We start from the raw sequence: 24,809 nt of genomic DNA on the forward strand, positions 1-24,809 counted from the left end.
GCTAGGCTGGAAAAGGCACCTCGTGAAATCTCTGCAGCAAACACACCTAGTCAGCTGAAATTGCTCGTTAAAGGCGTGTGAGCAGGAGAAAGGCATTTCCCAAATTAAGTCTGGATTTACAGCCCGCCCAATGCCCGTGACCTCGCACGCTAATGCGCAGCGCCCGTCAGCTGTCCCTTCGGGTCCTTTATCACTGCCTTTGTCAGCCATCTATTTAATTGAAAGAAGTTAATTGAATGAAAATGATCAACTAAGCTTGTATTAATATTGCTAATGGAACGTTCTTCTTGGCCATGTTTGGAGGACGATGTCAGGCTGGACTTTAGGAAAGGCCCATTAATGCTTGCACTTAACCTGATGGCTAATTAAGGGGTGCTTATTCATCCTAGGAGTCCGAAGAGCCTCCAGCCCGTGGTGCCCGGTTTCACAGCACATTGCACTTAGGAGCAGGAGCGGCCCTGGAAGCCACTGGCGGTGCGGGCTGTAAGAGTGCAGGGCTGATGCATCATCGAGTTCACAATCGGTGCAGATTGAAGTCTTAATGTTTGCCCAATTGGTTTTAACTGCCAGTCTGTTGCTAAGTAAACTTAGGAATACAGAACAGCCCTAATAATATTAATTCCTCAAGATTGGCAGTTTTGCAGTTGTTCTGAGTTAAAAATAAGCTATTGTACCTGTTCAGAGCTTCATTCTGGAAGGCTTTCCCTGGGCGTAGGCGTTGCGGTGGGGTGTGTGGTTTTTCTTCAGTACTTCAGCTGTGGGGTCCCTATGAGTAATGCTTCCCTTAGGTGGGACACTGACTTCTGTGTACAGTGTCACATAATTTTGTTGTTCTCTGGTACCTATCGAATTCCATGATTTCATACAAATGGCTTTTCTTTAAGACTTAGAGTCTCTGAACTTAAGCCAGGTGTGGTGGTGCATGCTTATAATCCTAGTACTTGGGAGGCTAAGACAGGATGATCACAGTTTCACAGCCAGCCTTAGCAACGTAGTGAAACCCTGTTGGCAAACTAAAAATAAAAAAAGAATAAAATTAGGCTGGGGGTGTGGCTCGGAGGTAGAATGCCCCTTGGGTTCCATCCCGGAACCACACAACACAAAAGTCTGGATTTAATAATGCTACCTAAGTTATTCTCCACCCTGCTCCATCTGGTTTCACCTAAACATTGAGTGAAGACATAGCAACTCGCTGCCATTTCAGAATCAGCGTCAAAGGTTTGAAGAGTTGATGCGTTTCTGGGGAGGGTGCTGGGGGTCAAACCAGGGCCTTGCACATGATAGGCAAGCGTTCGACTGCTGAGGTACTAGCCCTCCGAGGAGTTTTATTTTTTATTATGAGATTGTTTTAGATTTTTTTTTTTTTTTTTTTTTTTTTTTTTTTTTTTTTGGCCGGTCTGGGGATGGAACCCAGGGGCATTCAACCTCCGAGCTACACCTCCCGCCCTATTTTTTATTCTTTATTTTGAAACCGGGTCTCCCTGAGTTGCAGAGGGCCTCACTAAGTAGCTGAGGCTGTCCGCGAACCGCCATCCTCCAGTCTCAGCCTCCCGAATGCTGGGATTACAAGTGTGCGCCACCACGTCCGGCTGAGATTGTTTTAGATTTGAAATCAGGTTGTTACAAAGACCATTGGAGCTTTGAATAGAATTAGCTAAAGGATTTTTTGTTTGTTTGTGGAAACAACCATTTTATGCTACTCCTTGCCTTTGAGCTGGACCTGAATCAAACCAGGCATGACCCGCGAGCAGCTGCGCTATGGGTACCAGTCTTCCTTCCTTCCTTCCTTCCTTTTTCCATTTTTACTTTTATTTATTTCTTTTATTTCTTTGAAGTACTGGGGATGGAACATGGAACCCAGGGACAGTCTACCTCCGAGCTCCACCCCCAGCCTATTTTTTATTCTTTACTTTGAAATAGGTCCTCACTCAGTACCTGAGGCGTCCATAAACCGCGATCCTCCTGTCTCAGCCTCCCGAATGCTGGGATTACAAGCGTACGCCACCACGCCCGGCTTGCTTTTTCTTTAAGAATATGGTGTTATCATGAAATACGGAGAGCTTGCACCAGAGCGGTTGCTTGTTGCCAGCAGTAACTACGAGTTCTGCCTCTACCCGTGGGTCTCACACACTAGTTCTGCGCAGCAGTGACCGCCAGCCAGAAGCTGGGGTGCAGAGCCAGTGCTGCTCCGCGCCCCTCTCCGAGGCCGAGATATTCCTCATCAGCCGGTCTTGCACGTGACAGGGCCGCTGGGACGAAGAGCTCCGGGAGCAGCCGGAGGCGCTGCGCGCTCTGGCCGGTGACTCGGCCCCCGGCTCTGGCGGATCGCAGCTGAGGAGCCAGAGCCTCTGCACCCGCCATTCCAGTTCCCAGTCGTGCTGGTTCTCCTGAGCTCATTTGTGTGAGAGGCTGTGCTGTCTGGTCACAGAACATAGGATTTTAAGTGGATAGAGCCATCTTTCTTTGTCACTGTGAGAGCTGAGGTCAGTTTCTAAGCCCTGGACTGACACTGCTAAAACAGTTTATGCATTTATCAAATTTATCAACTCCTCTTGAAACGTGATTTGTAGCTGTACTGGCCCCAGCTGTGTGAGGAGGTAGGAAGCCGATGGCTGTGTCCCATGTCTTGTGTGCAGCCGCGGCTGCAGGGCCGTGGCCCGGGAGGGGCGGGCGCCCCACAGGAGGCTGCCTGCAGATTCCCTGCAGGTGCCGCTCACTGGCCTGGAGGTCGGTTTCTGTTTTTCTGTTTCAAGAAATACTTTTAATAAAAAAGTTAAGCAACGGTAGTGCCCTGCATATAGTCCAGACATTCTCTCTTTAACTCTGTGAGTTGAAAGGTAGAGAGGACAGCTATATTTATTTTTCTCTTGAGAGCTAGTCCACATCCTTTCCTCTCTTTTGAAAGTTGGCTGGTTGGTTTTTATTTCTTGATCGCTAATTAATTAAAATGAGTATTTTAGGAAATAAATTGGTAGTTTTTAAACATGTGGTAGAGAATATGTTGTCTTTTCAAAAGATCCCTTTTTTTTAGTGGTACTAAGGATTGGATCCAAAAGTACTCTGTTTTCCACAGGAAAGGGCTACACCTGGTGTGCCAGCCCTTTTTATTTATGTTAAAACAGAGTCTTGCTAGGTTGCTGAGAGTCCTGAAAAGCTGCTGAGGCTGATCTTGAACCTGTGAATCTCCTTTCTCAGCCTCCTAAGTACTGGGATTACCCAACTAAAAGATACTTTTTTTTTTTTTTTTTTTCAGGTCTGGGGATGGAACCCAGGGGTATTCAACCTCCTAGCTACACCCCCTGCCCTATTTTTTATTCTTTATTTTGAAACAGGGTCTCGCTAAGTTACAGAGGTAGTTAAGGCTGTCTGTGAACCACAATCCTCTGGTTTCAGCCTCCCGGATGCTGCTGGGATTACAAGGGTGCCATACCACACCTGGCCAAAGATGTCTTTGTGGGGGGGGGGTGGTCTGGGGATGGAACCCAGAGGCATTTGACCTCCGAGCTACACCCTCTGCCAAATTTTTTTTTATTCTTTATTTTGAAACAGGGTCTTACTGAGTTGCAGAGGGCCTCACTAAGTAGTTGAGGCTGTCCACAAACCGTGATCCTCCAGTCTCAGCCTCCCAAATGATGGGATTACAAGCGTGCGCCACCACACCTGGCAAAAGATACCATTTTTAACTTTATATTTCTTTCTTTTTTCGTAGGTGCACTAGAGATTGAACCCAGAGGGGACCTACCTCTGATCTATACCCCCAACCCTTTTTATTTTGAACAGGGTCTTACTAAATTGTCCAGGCTGGCTTTGAACCCATGATCCTCCTGTCTCAGTCTCTCAAACTACTGGAATTATAGACTTGTGCCACCATACCCAGCTGTGTAGTTATTTTCTTAAGAAATTCAACACACAGCAAACTTAGCAGCACATAATTTATACTTAAGGGAGGAAACTTGTAATATGGTAAATATATCAAATGAGAACTTTTAGAAACATCTGACTTCATAATGAGGGGCATGTAGAAAGAAAATAGGAGAATACTGGCGACAGCCATCTGAGAACACATGGGCAGGGGAGAGACGGCCAGCGTGGTGGTCCCCACTCTGCCCTCAGTGTGCTCCAGGGGCACTGCAGGAACAGGGACCCAGTCTGGCCCCTCGCCAGCGCTGCAGAAGTGTAACTGAGCACCGCGGGCCATGTGCTACTGGCCCACAACCATACCCTGCCCTGCCAACAGAATGCAGGAGGATCAGATGAGGGCTGCCAAGGTTGCAGTGGTGATTAGATTTTATAGACCCGGAGTGATCACAGGTTAAAAATTACATCTTTTGCCAGGTGTGGTGGCGCACGCTTGCCTTTCACTGATAAGAGTGTCTCGCAGAGACGAGAAAGACGTTTACAAAATGGCAGAAGCGGAGGCGCCCTCATTTTTGTTCAGAGGAGCTATTACACTTTCAAGTTTGTGTTTCAGAACATCATCACCAACAGGGCGTGGTGCTGCACGCCTGCAATCTCAGTGCTTGGGAAGCTGAGACAGGAGGATCACGAGTTCGAGACAAGTCTCAGCAACTTAGTCACTCAGCAACCTGGAAAGACCCTTTTTTTTGAAACAAAATTATAAAAAAGGGCTCTTGGTATAACTTGGAGGTAGAATTCCCCTGGTTCAATCCCTAGTACCACAGAAAAGCTGGGTGTGGTGGCACACGCTGATAATCCCAGCATTCAGGAGGCTAAGATGGGAGGATTGCAGTTCATGGACAGCCTCAGCTTCTTAGCGAGGCCCTTCGCAACTCAGACTGTTTCACAAATAAAAAAAGACTAAAAAGTAGGGCTGGAGGTGTAGCTCGAAGGTACAATGCCCCTGGGTTCCATCCCCATTAAACAGCTTCAGGAGACCATCATGTGCACATCCTTGGTTTTCTGGGTTTTTTTTTTTTTTTTTTTTTATGGTGGTACTGGGGATGGACCCCAGGGGCATTCTGCCTCCAAGCTACACCCCCTGCCCTATTTTGTATTCTTTATTTTGGAACACGGTCTCACTAAGTTGTTTAGGGCCTCACTAAATAGTGGAGGCTGGCCAGGAACCCACACCCCTCCTGTCTCAGCCTCCCAAGTACTGGGATTACAGGTGTGCACCACCACAACGGCTAGTTTTTCTGTACTTGTTAGCAAGTAACTGCTTTGTTCTGCACTTTTCCTGTAAGTTGGGTTGGTAGAATTCCTGAGTCCTGTTTTCTTCCAGCGTGAGGCAGGAGAGAGTGGGCAGGTGGTGTGGGGTTGTAGAGTGCTTGCTCTGTGCACCTGAGGTAGCCAGAGCTACCTGGTGACCCAGCCCTGTTGCTCTTGTTCAGGTTATCACCAACCTAGTGAAGATGCTGAAGTCCAGAGACACCAGGAGAAACTTCTGTCCTCCCAACCACTGGCTGTCAGAACAGGAAGATATTAAAGCGGACAAGGTATTCCTTAACGAGCTTTTAAATTTTTTTTTGTTAAAATTGCATTCAGCTTTTGAGTTTCTGTGAAGAAGAAAAGGTTCTTTAATGTGTTACTTTATTACAGCGTAACTGCTCATGGTAGGCCATGTTAACGGCTCCTGGCAGTGCTGTGGGGTGTACGCCCATCGTTGAGCTGGGCCAGCCCCTGGGGTTGTCACGAGTCCATGCCCCTTTTAGCCCCGGGCTAGACTGAAGCCTAGTGAATCTTTGTTGGGGTTGAAAAGGTTTTGCTTTCATTGACATTAATAGTAAATATATGTTCAGCACGCACAAGAGATAGTGTCCTTGCTCTCCTAAAGAGGCCAAGACAGATGTCCTTATGGCCAGGCTCAGACCTGAGCAGATGGCATGATGTGCATCTAGAAAGAGGACGGCGTCACCAGAGGGCCTCAGGTGTTTGCAGAAAGAGCTCTCGGGTGTGCACGGAGGTGCAGGTGTGCTGGAGCAGCATGCGCACGGCTGGCCTCTGGCTGTGCCGTGACAAGGACTGGAGGCCGTGCTGGGGCCTGCAGCAGGAACAGCTTCTCCAAAGAACATCTCCCAGGGGAAAGAAGCAGTCCTCGGCACGAGGTCAGCTCTGGGCTGGCAAGGGCTCCTGGGAATGAGTGTCAGCAAGCCCGCTGCGGCGAGGACACGCACCTCCGGCCTGCCGGCTCCACGAGGGCGCGGTTGCTCTGGGAAGGGAACGCGCTTCGTGGGAAGCGGGGAGCGCCTCGTTCTGACTCCTGTTGCAGAGACAAAGCAAGCGTGTAGCCTGCCTGACCCAGGCTGGCCAGAAGATGTGTGTCCTGGATGCGTCCCCGCTTACAGCGTCCTCTGGGAGAGGTTTGCTGCAGGCCGTCCACTGAGCCCAGCAGCACATTCAGCGACATCGTTGGCTGTTCTTTGCCTCACACTGCAGCACAAGCTTCTCCTAGTGACAAGCTGGCCAGGCACCTGGAGGGGACTGAGGGGCGACCACCCCGGGAGCAGAACGCGGCAGAAGCTCATTTCCTTGGAAAAAGCTGCGAGAGCCAGAAGCAGGGATGAGAGGACCGGCCAGCGAAGTGCACTTGAGAGGAAGTGTCCCGTGCCTATCTCACTTAGCTTCTCATTCGCCGGATTAGCTGAGAAAGGACGAGAAGGAAGCCCGGTGTGCTGGCGCGCACTTGCAATCCCAGCATTCGGAGGCTGAGACAGGAGGATCGCGGCTCGCAGACAGTCTCAACTACTATTTAGTGAGGCCCTCTGCAACTCAGTAGACCCTGCTTCAAAATAAAGAATCAAAAATAGGGCTGGGCTGTAGCTCAGAGGTCAAATGCCCCTGGCTTCCATCTCCAGTACCACAAAAAAAAAACAGGATGAGACGGTAGTGCTGGTGGTGACGAGGGCTGGGTGTGAAGGCGATGTTTCGCTCCTGGTCTGCTGTGCGCAGGTGCTCTGCAGGCACTAAGGGAATGCTTAGCGGGCCCCTGGGAGCACTAGTGGGCTGCTACCAGACGGTGTGGACAGCAGCCCGGAAGGACCAAGCCTGCTCACCGGGCTGTGTCTCTGCAGGTCACCCAGCTGTACGTGCCGGCATCCAGACACGTGTGGCGGTTCCGGCGGATGGGGAGGATCGGCCCACTGCAGTCCACCCTGGAGGGTGAGTGCGACCGCACGGCTCCTCTAGTGTGCAGTTCTTAGGGGTTTTGAAATGGTCTCACTAAGTTGCTGAGGCTGACCATGAACCCGTGAGCCTTCTGCCTCAGCCTCCCAGGTACTGGGATGACAGGTGTGTGTTACCACGCCCAGCTGGCATTCTGCATGCCAATCTACACCCCAGCCCTTTTTATTTTACTTTATTTTATTTTTTAATTTTGAGATGGTTTCTCTAAGTTGCTGGGCTAGACCCAAACTTAGGATCCTCCTGTCTCAGTCTCCAAATACTGGGATTACAGGTGTGCACCACCATGCCCAGACAGTTCTGGAGCTTTGGTGACATGAACAGTCTTACAGCTACCACCAGAATCAGCCACACAGATAAGTTCCGTCTGCCCCCAAGGACCCAGGCCCCTTTGTGGCTAGTGCCTCCCAGTGCAGCCCCGCTGCCCGGGGCCGTTTCCTGCCCCTGTTGCTGGCCTCCCTGCCTGCCTCTGCTTGGCCTCGCACAGGCCCCTTCCGGCTCGGCAGCTTCCGCCCCATGGGTGCCATAGCTTACTGATCTATTCGGGAGCATGAGGACATTTGTTACTATTGCAGTCTCTGATGGTTATAAACTCAGCTGCTGTAAACAGTCTGTTCACAACTTTTTGTGTGAGTATACATTCTTTTCCACCTGAATAAATGTCCTGAGTCATAACCAACTGTACGTTTGACTTTATAAAAAAGCTACAAGACATGCCGGGCGTGGTGGCGCTTGCTTGTAATCCCACCATCCGGGAGGCTGAGACCGGAGGATCGCGGTTCGCGGACAGCCTCATCTACTTAGTGAGGCCCTCTGCAATGCGCTGAGACCCGGTTTCAAAATAAAGGAAAAAAAAAAATTGGGCGGGGGGTGTAGCTCAGAGGTCGAATGCCCTGGGTTCCATCCTCAGATCCGAAAAAAATAAAATAAAATAAAATAAGCTGCAAGACAGCCAGGCATGGTGGCGCATGTTTGTAATCCCAGTACTCAGAAGGCTGAGACCGGAGGGTCACAGGTTCAAAGCCAGCCTCAGTAACTTAGCAAGGCTCTTCACAACTTACTGAGACCCTCTTTCCAAATAAATGAAATCAAGCTGGGAGTTTAGCACAGAGATAAAATGCCTCTGGGTTCAATTCCTGTTGCCACACACAGAAAAAGAAGGAAACTGCATAGGGGAAGCACCATGTGTGCATGTATGTCATTATCAAAATGATTTGTATCATGATGTGAGACTGTAATGTACCAATAACACACGCAAAAGCTGGGCGTGGTGGGCACGCTTGTAATCCCAGCATTTGGGAGACTGAGACAGGAGGATCGCGGTTCACAGACAGCCTCAGCTACTTAGCGAGGCCCTTTGCAACTCAGTGAGACCCTGTTTCAAAATAAAGAATAAAAAATAGGGCAGGGGGCCGGGCGTGGTGGCGCACACTTGTAATCCCCGCGCTTGGGAGGCTGAGACAGGAGGATCGCACAGGTTCGAAGCCAGCCTCAGCTACTTAGTGAGGCTCTCAGCAACTTAGTGAGACCCTGTTTCCAAATAAAATATAAAATTGGTCTGGGAGTATAGCCCGGAGGTAGAAAGCCTCTGGGTTCCACCCCCAGTACCACAAAAAAAAAAAAAATAGGGCAGGGGCTGTAATTCAGAGGTAGAATGCCCCTGGGTTCCATCTCCAGTGCCACAACACACACACACACACACACACACACACACACACACACACACACACACACACTCTGTAGAACTTTTTCCAAAGTGGCTGTACCATTTTGCATTCAAACCAGCAATGTCTGAGAGTTCTAAGTATTCTATCCTATCCAGCACTTGGAATTGTCATTTTAAAAAGTACGTGAAGGGCCGGGCATGGTGGCGCACGCTTGTAATCCCCGCGCTTGGGAGGCGGAGACGGGAGGACCGCGTGCGAAGCCAGCCATGCACGCTGGCTTAGGAGACCCTGTTTCCAAATAAAAAAAGTGTAAAAGTAGGTCTGGAAGTGTAGCCCGGAGGTAGAAGGGCTTCCAGGAACCCCAGTACCACCAAAAAAAAAAAAAAAAAAAAAAGTACGTGAAGGCTGAGCGTGGTGGCTCCCAGTACTTGGGAGGCTGAGGCAGGAGAATCTGGGTTTGCAGTCAGCCTCCGCTACTTAGTGAGGCCCTCTGCAACTTAGTGAGATGAGACCCTGTTTCAAAAATAATAGGGCTGGAGATGTAGCTCAGAGGGTCCATCACAACAACAACAACAAAAGGAACCAGGCGTAGTGGCGCACACTTGTAATCCCAGCATTTGGGAGGCTGAGACCAGAGGATTGCGGTTCATGGATAGCTTCAGCTACTTAGACCCTATTTCAAAATAAAGAATAAAAAATAAGGCAGGGGGTATAGCTTGAATGTTGAATGCCCCTGGGTTCCATCCCCTGACCCACAAAAAAACAAAAAAACCCCACAAAGCCGGGTGTGTTGGCACACACTTGAAATACCAGTAATTAGGAAGCTGAGACAGAAGGATCACAGGTTTTGCAGCCATCCTCAAGCTACTCAATGAGACCCTGTTTCAAAATAAAGAATAAAAAATAGGCCTGATAGTGTAGCTTGAGGTAGAACACCCCTGGGTTCAATCCCCAGTACCTCAAAAAGTAAATAAACATCAGAGGACATGCAGTGAGCTGTCCCTGGAGTCTCGTTCGTGTCCCTGATGACGGGTGCTGTTGCGTGTATTTTCGTGCACTTACTATTGACTTACTCAGATTTGAGAGTGTTCAATATATTCTGATAGAGTTCCTTTATCAAGTATGTGATTGGCAAGTATTTTCTTCTTATCTGTGGCTTGTCTTTTTCTTTCCTTAGAAGCATCAGGTTTTTATTTTGATAGCTGCCAAATTTTGAGAATGTCTATAATTCTTAAGCCTTATTGCATTCTCAAATATAGAAAAGTAATTTCTGGTTAATATTTTCAGTGGCTGATAGTTAAAATTAGTCAAATGTTATACTCAATTTCCTGCTAGTTGAACTTTATTATAGAGAATTTCATTTGCCAAAATGAATTTTTGTGGTAATGAGCAGAGCTTTCATACACACACACACACACACACACACACACACACACACACACACGCGCGCGTGTGTGTGTGTGTGTGTAATTTTGTGTGTGTGTGGGTCTGAGGATGGAACCCAGAGGCATTTAACATCCGAGCTACACCCCCTGCCCTATTTTTTATTCTTTATTTTGAAACGGGGTCTCACTAAGTGGCGGAGGGTGTCACCAAGTAGCTGAGGCTGTCCGCGAACCGCGATCCTCCAGTCTCAACCTCCCCAGTACTGGATACTGGGATTATAAGCATGCGCCACCACACCTGGTCCAGAGCTTATATTTCAAGAATTCCAAACCCAACTTGTTGTTGTTGTTGTTGTTGTTGTTGTTGTTGTTTTGGGTTTTTTTTTTTTGTTGGGTTTTTTTTTTTTTTTTTTGCGGGTCTGGGTGGAACCCAGAGGCATTCCACCTCAGAGCTACACCCCCTGCCCAATTTTTTTTCCTTTATTTTGAAACCAGGTCTCAGTGCATTGCAGAGGGCCTCACTAAGTAGCTGAGGCTGTCTGCAAACCGCGATCCTCAGGTCTCAGCCTCCCGAATGCTGGGATTACCAGCGTGCACCACCACGCCCGGCTGCCCACGGATTTTGATACTGTTATATACACATTCTTGCCTACAGAAATAGCTGTGCACTTCTAAAGTATAGAATAAAGAATATATGCATTGCTGAATTACAGCGCTCGTGGGCTGCTTTCCTTAGCTCAGCAGCTCCTCGAGATATTGAGAATGCCGGTGAGGTTCTGCTGGTACCGAGCCTGCAGTTACAGGCTGCTGCATATGCAGTGCATTCACTACCGTAAAAATGCAGCTCGTGGGCTTTAGTTTTCGCCTGCATACAGTGTACAGAGGACTCTGGTGTCTGATGTCTTCAAGACCTTCTGTGGCTACGTGGGAAGCCTAGCCAGCATACATGGTGCTGAGGGCAAGCCCTCAGGCCCTGCCCAAGGGTGGGGCAGTACAGGTCTGTGGGTGTGCCTCCCACCCCGATAACCCCAGCTGCTCCGAGGGATGGTTTCTGCCTCACCTCCTGGAGGCCAGTAGATGGTCCATAAGGCAACCTGTGCTTTGTCTGAAATTTCCAGTACCAGATGGAGGCTTAGATTGACAAGCCACACAAGACTGCTATCTTTTTGGGGGGAGAGGTCCTGGGGCATGAACCCAGGGGCATTCTACCACCCCCAGCTCTTTCTCTCTCTCTTTTTTTTTTTTTGGTCCTGAGGATGGAATCCAGGGGCATTTTACCTCCAAGCTACACCCCCAGCCCTATTTTTAGTCTTTAATTTGAAACAGGGTCTCACTGAGTTGCAAAGGGCCTCACTAAGTAGCTGAGGCTGTCTGCAAACCCGGATCCTCTTGTCTCAGCCTTTCAAATGCTAGGATTACGGGCGTGCACCTCTACACCTGGCTTATTTATTTTTATTTTGAAACGGGGCCTCCTAAATTGCTGCGCCTGCCCTCAATCCTGTGATCCTTCTATCTCAGCTTCCCACATGCTGAGATGACAGGCCTGCGCCACCATGCCCGGCCAGCAGCGCTCGGTCCCTCTGTGCTGACGCTGCATACGTGGTTGGCATGTCCTCACAGAATTTTTTTTTTTTTCTGGTACTGGGGATGGAATCCAGGGGCATTCTACCTCCGAGCTATAACCCCAGCCCCATTTTTTATTCTTTAATTTGAAACAGGGTCTCACTGAGTTGCAAAGACCCTCACTAAGCAGCTAAGACTGTCTCAGCCTCCCAGATGCTGGGATTACAAGCGTGCGCCACCACGCCCGGCTCCTCACAGAATTTAGGTGGGCCCAGTTCTGTAATCCTAGCTCTTGGGAGGCTGAGACCAGAGGATCGTAGGTTCAAGGTCAGTCTCAGCAAGTAGTGAGACTCATCAACCTAAGCAAGACCTTATTTCAAAATAAAAATAAAATAGTGCTGGGGTGTAGCCCAGAGGTAGAATGCCCCTGGGCTCAATCCTCAGCGCCACAAAAAGAAAAGAAAGCCCAGAATTTCAATGAGGCCGGGGGTGTGGGGAGGCGCTCATGGACCTGGAGCCGATGTGTGGTGGTAGGTGGTTTGTCGTGTGGTTTTGTTGTTTTGGCCTTCGCCTGTGCACACGGTACTGGAGGCTAAACCCCAGGGGCACGCTGTCTCTGAGCTGCACCCCTGGCCCGGTTGTCAAGAGCCTCGCCAGGTTGGTGAGGCTGCCCACAACCTGCAGTCCCGGCTCAGCCTCCCCGGTACTGGCCCCGGCACCTCGGCTGGTCTTGGCAGTCTGTGGACGCCTCTCCAAGGGCACGAGGATGGACAGGACTAGGAGGGACTGACCGTGTTCCCTGTGTTTCAGTGGGTCTGGAGTCCCCGCCACTGTCTGTGCCTGAGGAGCGGCAGCTCGCCATCCTGACTGAACTGCCCTTTGTGGTGCCCTTCGAGGAGCGAGTGAAGGTATGCCCTGCCTGGTCCTGGCCTGGGGGGAACGTGCCACCGGGAATGGCTCCTGGGACTCCAGGCTACACCCTCAGCTAGCTTGTTATTCTTTATTTTGGAACACGGCCTCAATGAATTGCAGAGAGCCTCACTAAGCTCTGAGGCTGGCCACAAACTGCGATCCTCCTGTTTCCGGCTCCCAAGTACTGGGATTACAAGCGTGCGCCACCATGCCGGGCTCCGGTTTCTAATTTAGGTTTTTCTCCTTAGGTTGTAATAGTTCGCAGTAATTTGTAAAACCCAACTAGGTATCACTTTGTGCAAACTAAACGTTTTCCCTTAGCTGTAACTGGTGCCTGTTACAGCAACTCAGTGAGACCCTGTTTCCAAATAAAGTATAAAAATAGGTCTGGGAGTGTAGCCTGGAGGTAGAAAGCCTCTGGGTTCCAACCCCAGCTTTCTACCTCCGGGCTATACTCCCAGACCCATTTTATATTTTATTTGGAAACAGGGTCTAAGTTGCTGAGAGCCTCACTAAGTAGCCGTGGCTGGCTTCGAACCTGCACGATCCTCCTGTCTCAGCCTCCCAAGCGCTGGGATTACAAGCGTGCCCACCACGCCCGGCTACCATCTACATTTTTATGAAGGACATATAAACTAAAATATACTGCAGCATGGCATTTTCAAATTTTGCTGTAAAACATGGAGAACAGTGTTATTAGAAATACATATTCATTTTTTGCTATTAAAGTTTTTTTCAAGCCGGGCGTGGTGGCGCACGCTTGTAATCCCAGCATTTGGGAGGCTGAGACCTGGAGGATCGCGGCTCGCGGACAGCCTCAGCTAATCAGTGAGGCCCTCTGCAACTCAGTGAGACTTGGTTTCAAATTAAAAAAAAAAAAAAAAAAAAAAAATAGGGCAGAGGGTGTAGCTCGGAGGTCAAATGCCCCTGGGTTCCATCCCCAGACCCGCAAAAAAAAAAAAAAAAGTTTTTTTAACTGCCCTTTCTAATAACCTCACTCCTCCCGTTTGTCAGATCTTTCAGAGGTTGATCTGTGCAGACAAGCAGGAAGTTCAAGGAGATGGCCCATTTCTGGATGGGATTAACGTCACAATAAGAAGAAACTACATTTATGAAGATGCTTATGACAAACTTTCCCCAGAAAATGGTATATATAATATATATATATATACTATATATATAGTATATATAGTTCTCTGTGCATAAAGGTAGGGGGAGGCTGGGGAATTATTCATTTGGTTGTTTATTTTGTGTTACTGGAGATGAAACCAAGAGCTATTCTACCTCTAAGCTATACTCCCAGTTCTTATTTTTCCTTTTTTTAACATTTGAAACAGGGTCTCACTAAGTTGCTGAGGGCCTTGGAAACTTGCTGAGGCTGTCCTCAAACCTGTGATCCTCTTTTTTGAGCCTCCCAAATACTGGTATTATGGGTGTGCACCACCATACCCAGCTGGGGAATTTCTTTTCTTTTTTTGATGGTACTAGGTTCCTGGAAACCCTTCTACCTCCAGGCTACACTCCCAGCCACCTATTTTTTTATATTTTTATTTGGAAACAGGGTCTCTTAAGCCAGCTTGGCTGGCTTTGAACCTGTGATCCTCCCAAGCCCGGGGATTACAAGCATGCGCCACCACGCCCGGCCTGGGGAATTTCTTTAGAAAATAGTGTTTGTGTTCATCATCTTGTTCTGTAATGGCTTTGGGGCAGGAGTTATTGGGAATTGAACCCCAAAGCATTCTCCCTCTAAGCTATATCCCAAGCCCTTTTATTTTTTATTTTGAAATAGAGTTTTCCTAAGTTCCTGAGGCAGACCTCGAACCTGGGATTCTGCTGTCTTACCCTTCCAAGTACTGAGAGTACAGGCTTTGTACCCCCATGCCTGTACTCAGGCATGGTTTTTATAGTTCTGGCAATCGAGCCTAGGGTCTTATGCATGCTAGACAAGTGCTCTGCCACTGAGCTGTGCCTCATACCTATAATGACTTTTCAGAACTGAAATTTGTAGGTCACATTTGGAAAACATGTATCCCTGCATAATTCTGTTAAAAGTGACAGCTATTATAACAGAAACCTTTTTAAAATACTTTGCTCTTTAAAAAAAAATAACCTGTTTGCCTCCTGCTTCTACCATTGTCTGTCTCCAAAGTTTAACTGCTACCTATAATTCTAAAAATGCTGGCGGCAAGGACACTGGGCTGAAAGTTTCAGGGCTGTTGACTTGTAGATCCTAACACCACGTGGGTTGGTGCGAGGGGAGGGACTCAGCAGGAGCTCGCGCAGGCCTGGGCTGACCCAGCGGGCGGTCCCTGGAGCACAGTGGCGGCCTTTCCTTCCAGGCAGTCACTCCTGGAGGCAGCTGCCGGGTCTGTGTGGCGCTGGGCTCTGCCTGCTGCGCCGTGGGCAGGCAGTGGCTCCTCTCTGCTGACTCACTCCAGGATCTTGTGTCTTACGTGATTTGCTCCTGTCGTCCATCTTCCTCGTGGCCCCCTTAAGCCACTGCCCTGAGACCAGCGTGGCCGTTTCTCGTACAATACTGGGAGCGGTGGAGCCAGGCCCGACTCCCAGTCCACCGGCCATCCGCCGGGGCTGTAGTGGGCAGCGTGTGAAGACGGGCCCTTGCCCTCGGGTCCCAGGGCGCCTCGCACCTCAGCAGCGCCGTTGTGCCCTCTCCCACGATCGGCACTCTTGCCTTCGCTCGGTGCTCAGAGCGGATGCCCAGCCACTGATGGTTTAGTTTTCAAGGGGACGCCAAGGAGAGCAGGTAGTGTGCGAGTGGCTGGCGTGGACTTAGGCTCCTGCAGCGGGCGTCCCTGGGAGGCGAGGGAGGTGGTGCGCGGGAGCGATCGCCTCCACCACCATCACAGGATGCGCTCGAACCTGGGCTGTGGCCACCCTTGTAGTCCCAGGACTTGGAAGGCCAAGGCAGAAGCATCACAGGGACGAGGCCCTCCACAACATTGTGAATGAGGAATAAAGAAGAAATAGGAAAGGGGTGTGGCTCAGGCAGAACGCCCTTGGGTTCCATCCTTAGTACCACGCATATGCAGCAAAAAGAAAATGCTCCTACAAGACTGTCATGTAGTGATGTTCAGGACGTTAGATTATAAAAAGAGTTAGGTTTCCTAATGCACCTTTAAGCTTTAAAATTACTCAGAAGCTTACTAGACCACAGATCCTAAGTGCCTGCTGAGAGTAAAGGATTTGGGAAAATCTCACTCTATTTATAATGGTTAAATTCTTACAAGTACTCTTTAATTTAGGCCTTATGAGTAAGAATTTTTTAAACTTCTGTTAAAATTGGTACTTTGCTAGGCAGATTAGGGAAATTAAATGTCTGGGTGCATTTAATTTACTTATGAGAAATGATCTAAACTGCTTTGCTGACTGGTCATTTACATATAATCAATTAATGTGATTATTCCATCTATCACCCAGTCATTAAAGCCGGTCCTTTATGGAGCGCCTGTCTCCCTTGTCTCTGAGGGCTTTTCTGGAGGGTGGGGCAGCCCCGCCCCTTTCTCCCACCAGCTGCCTGCTGTGCTGCTGCTGGGCCGGGCTCCTCCAGGCTGCCTCCTCGCAGAGCTGCCTGGGGAATTCTGCCCTGTGGAGAGCGCGGGCGCATAGGCTGCCTGACTGCTGAGCAGGGTGGTGGCAGTTTTGTTCCATTTAATGGGCAGAATTAATTACATTGTTTTTCTGAAGAACAAATGACAACTTCTTTTTTTTTTTTTTTTTGTGTGTGTGTGTGTATGTTTACTGGGGATGGATTGAACCCAGGAACACTCTACCCCAAGCTGAACCCCCAGAAACCCCCTTTTTATTTTATTTTGAAACAAGGTCTCCCTAGGTTGATGAGAGTCTCACTGCTTGCTGATGCTGGCCTCAACCCTGTGATCCTCCTGTCTCAGCCTCCCAAGTACTAGGATTATAGGCATGTGCTACCACTCCAGATTTAATATTTTGCTTACATTTTATTCCAATAAAAACTTACTGTGTAATCAGACACATTTTCAGGAGATGCTGAATAAATTTTTTTTTTCCTGAAAGGTGGTGAAGCAAATAAGGCTGGTTGTCTCTGCTTCAGAGTCTGGGGAGGTTTCGTTTCTGGTAGTCACCCTCTTTTCTCCGGGCTCTATCCTCAAGTGTCCCTGTGGAGGGACTGCTCTCCCGCGTAGGCTTTGGGGGTCTTGGCCAGCGGGGCTGGCCCGTCAGCCCCAGCACTGTGTTGACTGTGCTGAGGCGCGCTGCCGGGCTTGCTGCCATCGCTGGGGCTTGCTTGAGCCCCGCTTACTTGTGGCTTTCCTTTAATGTCTCCTCTGTCCTCCTTTCTGAACAGAGCCTGACTTGAAGAAGCGGATCCGCGTGCACCTGCTCAATGCCCATGGCCTGGACGAAGCTGGCATCGACGGCGGGGGCATCTTCAGAGAGTTTCTGAATGAACTACTGAAGTCGGGCTTTAACCCCAACCAGGGGTTCTTTAAGACTACTAACGAAGGACTTCTGTACCCCAACCCTGCGGCTCAGATGCTCGTAGGAGACTCTTTTGCTAGACATTACTACTTCCTGGGCAGAATGCTTGGCAAGGTAAAGTAATTCTTATATAAAGGTCAATCTCAGGCAGTACTTGAAGGCTGAGCAGGGAGGATCCACGGCGTCGCGGCCAGCTCAGCTGCTAGTGAGGCCCTGGAGGCACAGCACAGAGGTCGTACGCCCTTGAGTTCAGTCCCCAGCACCACATACACACACAAAATGATGGGTATAGGAGGCTGAGACAGGAGAATCATGGGTTCAGGGCAGGCCTCTGCAACATAGAAGGCCCTGTTGTATAAAAATATGTTTTAAAGGGCTGAGGGTGTAGGGCAGAAGCAGAACGCCCCTGGGTTCAATCCCAGTTCAAGAAAGAAGGAAAAGAAAAAATATTGCTCAGAGTATAGGAAGCTTTATAAGTTTCTATTTATTGGCTTTTTTTACACTAATTATCCATTAACGTGGGCATGTGTCAGAGTGCCGCCTCCACTCAAGTCAGGAGCAGGCAGTGCGGGCCTCCTGTGGCGCGGGCCCCGAGGGTGGGTTGTGTGGGTGCTGGTGCTCAGTGCCTACCGACAGTTTTAAATGGGAAGCTTGAGTGCTGGATATGGTGGCGCACGCTTGTAATCCCAGCACTTGGGAGGCTGAGACGGGAGGATCGCACAAGTTCGAAGCCAGCCTCTGCTACTTAGTGAGGCTCTCAGCAACTTAGTGAGACCCTGTTTCCAAATAAAGTATAAAATAGGTCTGGGAGTATAGCCTAAAGGTTAAAAAAAAAAAGTCCCTGGGTTCCAATTCAGTACAACCAAAAAATAAAATAAATAAAGAAAGAATAAAAAATAGGGCCGGAGGTATAGCTCAGAGATAGAATGCCCCTAGGTTCTACCCCGATTACCACAAAAAAAAAATTATAATTAATTATTTATTTATTTTTTACTTTTTTTTTTTGCGGGTCTGGAGATGGAACCCAGGAGCCTTTGAACACCGAGCTACACCCCCTGCCCTATGTTTTATTCTTTATTTTGAAAAGGGGTCTCACTGAGTTGCAGAGGGCCTCACTAAGTAGTAGCGGAGGCTGTCCGTGAACCGCGATCCTCCGGTCTCAGCCTCCCGAGTGCTGGGATGACAAGCGTGCGCCACCACGCCCGGCTCAAGTAAAATAATTTAAATGGGAAGCTTGAAGTATACTTCTGGATTCATTCGTTTATTTTTGTTTTGTTGCATTTAAGTAAATTGAATGCCGATCATTGCTGGTTCTAGAAGAAACGTGGCTAAGCAGCGTTTGCGGCAGTCGGAGCTGAGGCCAGCCTGCCCCCTGGGTGGGGGTCCCGGGGCAGGTCGCGGCGCAGCGCCGAGTGTGGCGGGGTCCCCTCCGTCGCGTCAGGGCCACCAGAGGGCCCTGTCCGCTCGTACGATGCGTTTTTCTCAGACTGTCCCTTGTTTGTTTGTTTGTTCTGTTTTGTTTCTGTTTCCGGGCTTTCTCCCTCCGGGTTACACCCCAGACCTTTGTTATACTTTATTTGGAAACAGGGTCTCTTAAGTTGCTGAGCGTCTCACTTGGTAGGGAGGCTGGCCTTGAACCTGCGATCCTCCTCCCTCAGCCTCCCCAGCACAGGGATCACAAGCGTGCCCACCGCGCCCGGCTAGATTGTCCCTTACTTGTATTGTCAGGCATGTTTCTTGCAGGATGGCAGAAAGATGTGGCTCGCCCCATCTGTGAAGAGCCACTGCACAGGACGTAGGCGTCCGCGCTCAGGGGATTCTTCGGTGATGTCGCCGTGCAGCGGGTGTCCCCGCACACCTGTGACTGGCTTCCGGTCTCACCGACATCCCCGCGGGTCCTCCACGCCTCGCTGATTTCCGCATTATTCTCGTAGTGTTCCGTTGTACCACAGTCCACGTTTGTTTATGCGCTCATCAGCTGGCAGGCATTTGGACTGTTCTCGAGATGTCCTCAGTGGACTGGTGTGATGAAGACGAGTCTCTGTTGGGGTGAGAAAGAGCAGGCCGGTGTTGAGGTGGAGAGGCCCGGCTGGCCTTCATGGGCGGCGCGGCTCTGCAGGGAGGGCGGCGGGATCCTGGAGCCAGCAGGCTGTGCAGAGTGGGTGGAGGCCGCACACTTGTGATCCCAGCGTCTGGGAGGGTGAGACAGGAGGATCGTGGTTCACGGGCAGCCTCAGCTGCTTCATCCCTCTAAAAAGAATACTGTGAACATCCATGTACGGGTTTTTGTGTAAACATCTTTTCACTTGAATTTATACCTAGGACAGGAAGTGCTAGGTCAAATGGTGACCCTGTCAAAGCCTCCACAACTCTGTACTGGCCGGTCCTCACGCTTGCCTGTCTTTGTACCGAGGCCACCTGCTAGGTGTGTGGAACCTCACCATGGCTTTGACCTACGTTGACCTTGACAACTGTAACGATGATCGTCTTCCCGTGTCTTCTGAGGACAAATGTCTATTCATGTCCGCTGCCCATTTTTTAAGATTGGATTGTCTTTTGTCAGGCCCTTTGTGCTTTTTTTTTTCTTCTTCTTCTTTATTTTGAAACCGGGTCTCACTGAGTTGCAAAGGACCTAAGTAGCAGAGGCTGTCCGCCAACCGCGATCCTCCTGTCTCAGCCTCCCGAGTGCTGGGATGGCAAGCGCGCGCCCCACGCCCGGCCCCTTTGTGCGTTTTAGATGCACGAGCCACATCTTCTCTGGGTTTTTTCACTTTTGTGCTGCTGTTTTGTCATAGAGGACAGGTCTTTGTTTCGATGAAGTCTCGTGTACTCGGTTTTCTTCTCTCGTGCCTTTGGTGACCTGGAGGAACCTCTGCCCGCCTGAGTCAGGAAGACATTCCTGGGCGTTCTGTGGTCTCAGCTCTTGGGCTTGGGCCTGGATCCGAGTTGAGTTAAGTTTTGCAGAGGATGTGAGATGGGGCCTGCTGGGAAGTGCGCTGCCCGCCAGCATCTCAGGATTCTCTTTGCTTAGATGTCGTCCAGGCAGCCTTGATTGCTGTAGTTTTGTAATAAGGTAAGGGTGTGTGTGCCAACAGCAAATATAGGCCAGCAGGCCGGTAGTATGTAAAACAGTTTCCTTCTGTGCTTCTTTGTGGTGTTTTAGCACAGAGTCGCTGGTTTGATGATAAGATTTTAAACATCTTTCAGTTCAGTAGCTGGCCTCCAGCTTGGCCTCACAGAGCCGCTGGGCGCAGCACTGGGAATCATTGGGCTTGTGTTGTGGGCAACAGTCATTAGCCATCACGCCGACGTCTCATTTCTTGGCGTCCGCCTTAAGCATGTGATTTTCTTCTTTTGGAATTCCCCTCCTTTATCAAGGTTGGGGTGATGGATACGGCCACACACGCAGCAGCCATTGTGTTTCCCTTCAATCCCCACACCATCTTCCTCACTTTAAGCAATAACTGTTCATGCATTTCTGTTCCTGTAGTGAAGTGCCTGAAGCAGGCTACTTTATGAAAGGTTCACTGAGGTCCAGCCCAGCTGGATGAGGACATTGTGGCGGAGCAGAGGCCGGGGAGGGTACCGCCCTGAAGGCCGACTCCCTGGCCCAGGTCCCGTCTCTCTCAACATCCACGGGGCCACCTCCAGCGCTCCGCAGGCCTCTGCTGGCCCTGGTTCTCCACGCAACAGCCTCTCTCCTCATGATGCAGGCTTCTTGCCAAAGCTAGGTGTCAGCTTCCTCTGGGGGACATGACTTTTCACAACTCAAACAATAAAAAACGAGTAATTAACACAAGTAAGGGCGAACCTTTATTTTGCCAGATTAACCTGAACCACTCTAAATTCAGTGGTCTCTTCACAGTGCAGTAACAGAAGATAGCATGTTAGTACTAGTTTTATTTGTATGAGTTAAATCTGATTAAAATAGTAACATTATCTGCTGGGTGTGGTGGTGCACACTTACAATCCCAGCATTCAGGAGGCTGAGACTGGAGGATCAGAGTTATCAGAGTTCATGGACATCCTCAGCTACTTAGTGAGGCCCTCTGCAACTCAGTGAGACCCTGTTTCAAAATAAAGAATAAAGCCGGGCATGGTAGCACATGCTTGTAATCCCAGCTCTTGGGAGGCTGAGACAGGAGGATCGCGCAGGTTCGAAGCCAGCCTCAGCTACTGAGTGAGGTTCTCAGCAACTTAGGGAGACCCTGTTTCCAAACAAAGTATAAAATAGGTCTGAGAATATAGTCCGGAGGTAGAAAAGCCTCTGGTTCCACCACCAGTACCACCAAAAAAGAAAGAAAGGAAGAAAGAAAGAAAGAAAGAAAGAATAAAAAAAATTAGGGCTGGGGGGTTTAGCTTGGAGGTAGAATGCCCCTGGATTCCATCCCCAGACCCGCAAAAAAAAAAAAAAAAAAAAAAAATTATAATGTTTTCTAAGTGCGTGAATCGGCCCAAGAGTCCTTAAATCTGTAAACTAACTGTTTGGGGTGAGATGATTTTTTTTTTTTTTTACTGGGGATGGAACCCAGGGGAATTCGACCTCCGAGCTATACCCCCAGCCCTATTCATATATATACACTCCCAGACCTATTTTGTTTTTGGAAACAGGGTCTCTTACGCCAGCGCGGCTGGCTTCGAACCTGCGCGATCCTCCTGTCTCCGCCTCCCAAGCACGGGGATTACAAGCCTGCGCCACCACTCCCGGCTCTTATTCTATATTTTGAAACAGGGTCTCACTGAGTTGTAAAGGGCCTCGCTGAGTAGCTGAAGCTGTCCTCGAACTGCAATCCTCCTATCTCAGCCTCCCAAATGCAGCAATTCCAAGCGTGCACCACCATGCCCAGCTAGTATGGAAAATGTTAACAGTGTTTCTTCTTACAACATGAGGCAGAGTACTGGGCAGAGTATGTAGAACACGTAGGAATTCCGAAACCCCACCGAGGGTCGCGCGTGCGCTCTGCAGAGACGCTGCTCGAGGGGAGAGGTACAAAGGTGCCCGCTGTCCTTAGCTTCCAGAGGTGAAGTGCAGGCTGGCGCAGCTCAGAACGCCTACTGCCAGGAAGAGGAGGCAGCAGCGTTGGTGAGAACGTAGAGGAGCGGGGGCTCTGAGTCTGCGCGGGGTGTGCGCGCGTGCAGCCTTCTTGGGAAACAAGCTTGCTTTGCCAGGTGACCTTGCAGCTCCACTTTTGGGTATGTAGCCACAGGAAGAAAAGTCAGCATACCAAAGAGACGCCTGTTCACCACAGCTAAGATGTGAAGTCAAAACACGTGCCGTCAGTGGGTGAGGGCGCGGAGAACATGTGGGCTGTGTGCACAGTGGGTGTTACTCAGCTAGAAAGAAGAGTGACAGCCGGGCGTTGGCAGCACAGCGGGCAAAACCGGAGGCCATCGTGTTACACCAAGTGCCCAGAGACAGGTCGACGAGCCCTCGTGTCCTCGTGGATGTCGCCCCTGTGTGTGGCCGTGGCAGTGGCAGGGGCTGCAGAGTGACCGCGGGGCCTTCTACCTCCGAGCCACACCCCAGCCTGTTTCCCTTTTTGTTTTGAAAGAGGGTCTCGCTAGGTGGCTGAGACAACTCCAAGCTACACCCCCAGCCCTTTTTATATTTTTTGTTTTGAAACATGGTCTCGCTAGGTTCCTGAGAGGCTCACTACTTGAATCTGTCGTCCTCCTGTCTGACCTCCCAAATCCTGGGATTACTGGCATGTGCCACAATACCTGGCTTGTTTTTGTCTCGTAAGTGAACTCGAGTGCGGAATAGTGACAAGGCTGAGACGGGGGAAGGTCTTCAGTGCCCACCGAGCCCCATTCGTAGGCTCAGCTAATAAAAAAGTAAGCTGCTACTTGAGAACAGGAATTAATTTAGTTCCACAACTTTCAGATGTTACTTACATAATTTTCTGCATGAAAATCCCTAAGGGGATACTAGTTTCTAAAACATATAGGATTACATGTGATTACAAATGGTTAAATTTGTACCGACATGCTAAAAATTGTCCAGGTCTTAGAAAAACGTAATAGTATAGCACTAATAGTGTGGTCCCTAGACACTAAATCTCCAAGAGAAGAAAACTGCACACTGATTGATTGTGGTATTTATCGGGTCATAATGTATTTAAATTTTCCTTAATGCACGTGTTAGTGATTGTTTACTGTGATGAAGTGCACAGAGGGCTTGAAGAGCTGTCCTGCCTCGGAGGAATCACCTTGTGTCACCAGCCGCTTCTCAGCTAAAGGTTCCATTAGCAGATGGTTCCTGCTTCTGCTGTGGCTTGTGATTGCACTTTATCGCCTCTAAATCAGGCCCCAGACAGGGAATAAATAAACAGCTCAAGAATATGGTAACGTCATGTCGGACTTTTTTGCAGATAGAAGCACCTAGGTCCATTTAAGCCAATTAAGTCCAGAATATTTATTGAAGCAAATCCTTTATCATATTTGAATTCTATTTGAAAATGGCTTTTTTTTTTTTTGCTTCAGGTTATTGATTTAATTGGAACAGAATGCCTGTAAATCAAATTATCAGATTATATCTTGGTCATATATTTGAAATTTTTAATTAGCAGATTGTGTGACTTCAGCGTGGTTTATAATTGTGTATTTCAGTAGAATTCAGTGTGCACTTAATGTATCATAGAGTGTGCTTTTGACAGTTTGAATAGGTGATCTTGCCCTCTCTCTCTGAAAGTTGGGAAAATTTATATTATTACAGGCCCTTGATAAAATGCTGACTGAATTTGCTACGGCTTTAAGAACGCGGGTTGAGTCAAGTGTGGTGTGTAAACCTGCAGTCCCAGTACTCAGGAGGCCAAGCCAGGAGGATTGCAGGTTCGAGGCCTGCCCCAGCAGTTTAGTCAGACCCTCGGTAATCTCTTGATCTTTACAACAAAACATAAAACTCCACACAGGTTGAGGTTGAGTACTAGTGATCTCGGCTGCCTTAGACCTCAAAACAGCACACACCGGTCTGGGGGTCACCCTTCTCGTGGACAAAGGTGTTGGTTTGCTATGCAAATTCACATCGTTTCTGTACAATAAAATGGGTTAGGAGATAAAATAGGACAGATGTATACCTGGATTCTGTTGTTCTCAGTACCTAAAGAGTGTTCTGATGATCATTTTAGTCACTCCCAGTATGATAAAAGGCCCTCTATCCCCGGATTAGCTGGTCTTTCCAAGACCCCACAATGCCCAGGCACGGTGAGGCAGGCAGAGTGAGGAGGGCCAGTTGGCCTTGTATGGAGGCTTTATTCCTTTCGAAGCCCTCTTTAGTTCTGATCATGAGCATTAGAAAACTCCTGGGGCGCCGTGCGTGGTGCACGCTTGCAATCCCAGCATTCGGGAGACTGAGACCAGAGGATCACAGTTCATGGACAGCCTCGGCTACTTAGTGAGGCCCTTTGCAACGTAGTGAGACCCTGTATCAAAATAAAAATACAAAATGAGGCATGTATAACTTGGAGGTCAAATATTTGCCCCTGGGTTCCATCCCCAGAAAACTCCTGGGGGTCCCTCCTGAAGTCTGCTGTCTACCCCACCCTGGCCTTTAAACAGTTCTCAGAATCAAACCACAGTGGGACATTGAAGCACATGCCTGAGCTTGAGAGGCTAAAACATGAGGACCCAGCAACATAGTGAGACCCTGTTTCAGAACAAAAAATAAAAG

General features: G+C 49.1%; 1 protein-coding gene across 1 annotated transcript in view; it reads left to right on the forward strand.

Moving 5' to 3' along the window:
• Window positions 1-24,809, forward strand: part of UBE3C (ubiquitin protein ligase E3C) — a gene marked incomplete at both ends in the record, with an annotated part of 88,400 nt that overhangs the window by 42,033 nt on the left and 21,558 nt on the right. The window contains 5 exons of the mRNA XM_080701010.1: window positions 5,352-5,456; window positions 7,032-7,119; window positions 12,566-12,663; window positions 13,682-13,814; window positions 17,007-17,254. Of these exons, the coding sequence (XP_080557136.1) occupies window positions 5,352-5,456; window positions 7,032-7,119; window positions 12,566-12,663; window positions 13,682-13,814; window positions 17,007-17,254 (672 nt within the window). The remainder of the gene's footprint in view (window positions 1-5,351; window positions 5,457-7,031; window positions 7,120-12,565; window positions 12,664-13,681; window positions 13,815-17,006; window positions 17,255-24,809) is intronic.

Source organism: Muscardinus avellanarius (genome assembly GCF_963383645.1).
Source record: "Muscardinus avellanarius genome assembly, chromosome: 9".
NCBI lineage: Eukaryota > Metazoa > Chordata > Mammalia > Rodentia > Gliridae > Muscardinus > Muscardinus avellanarius.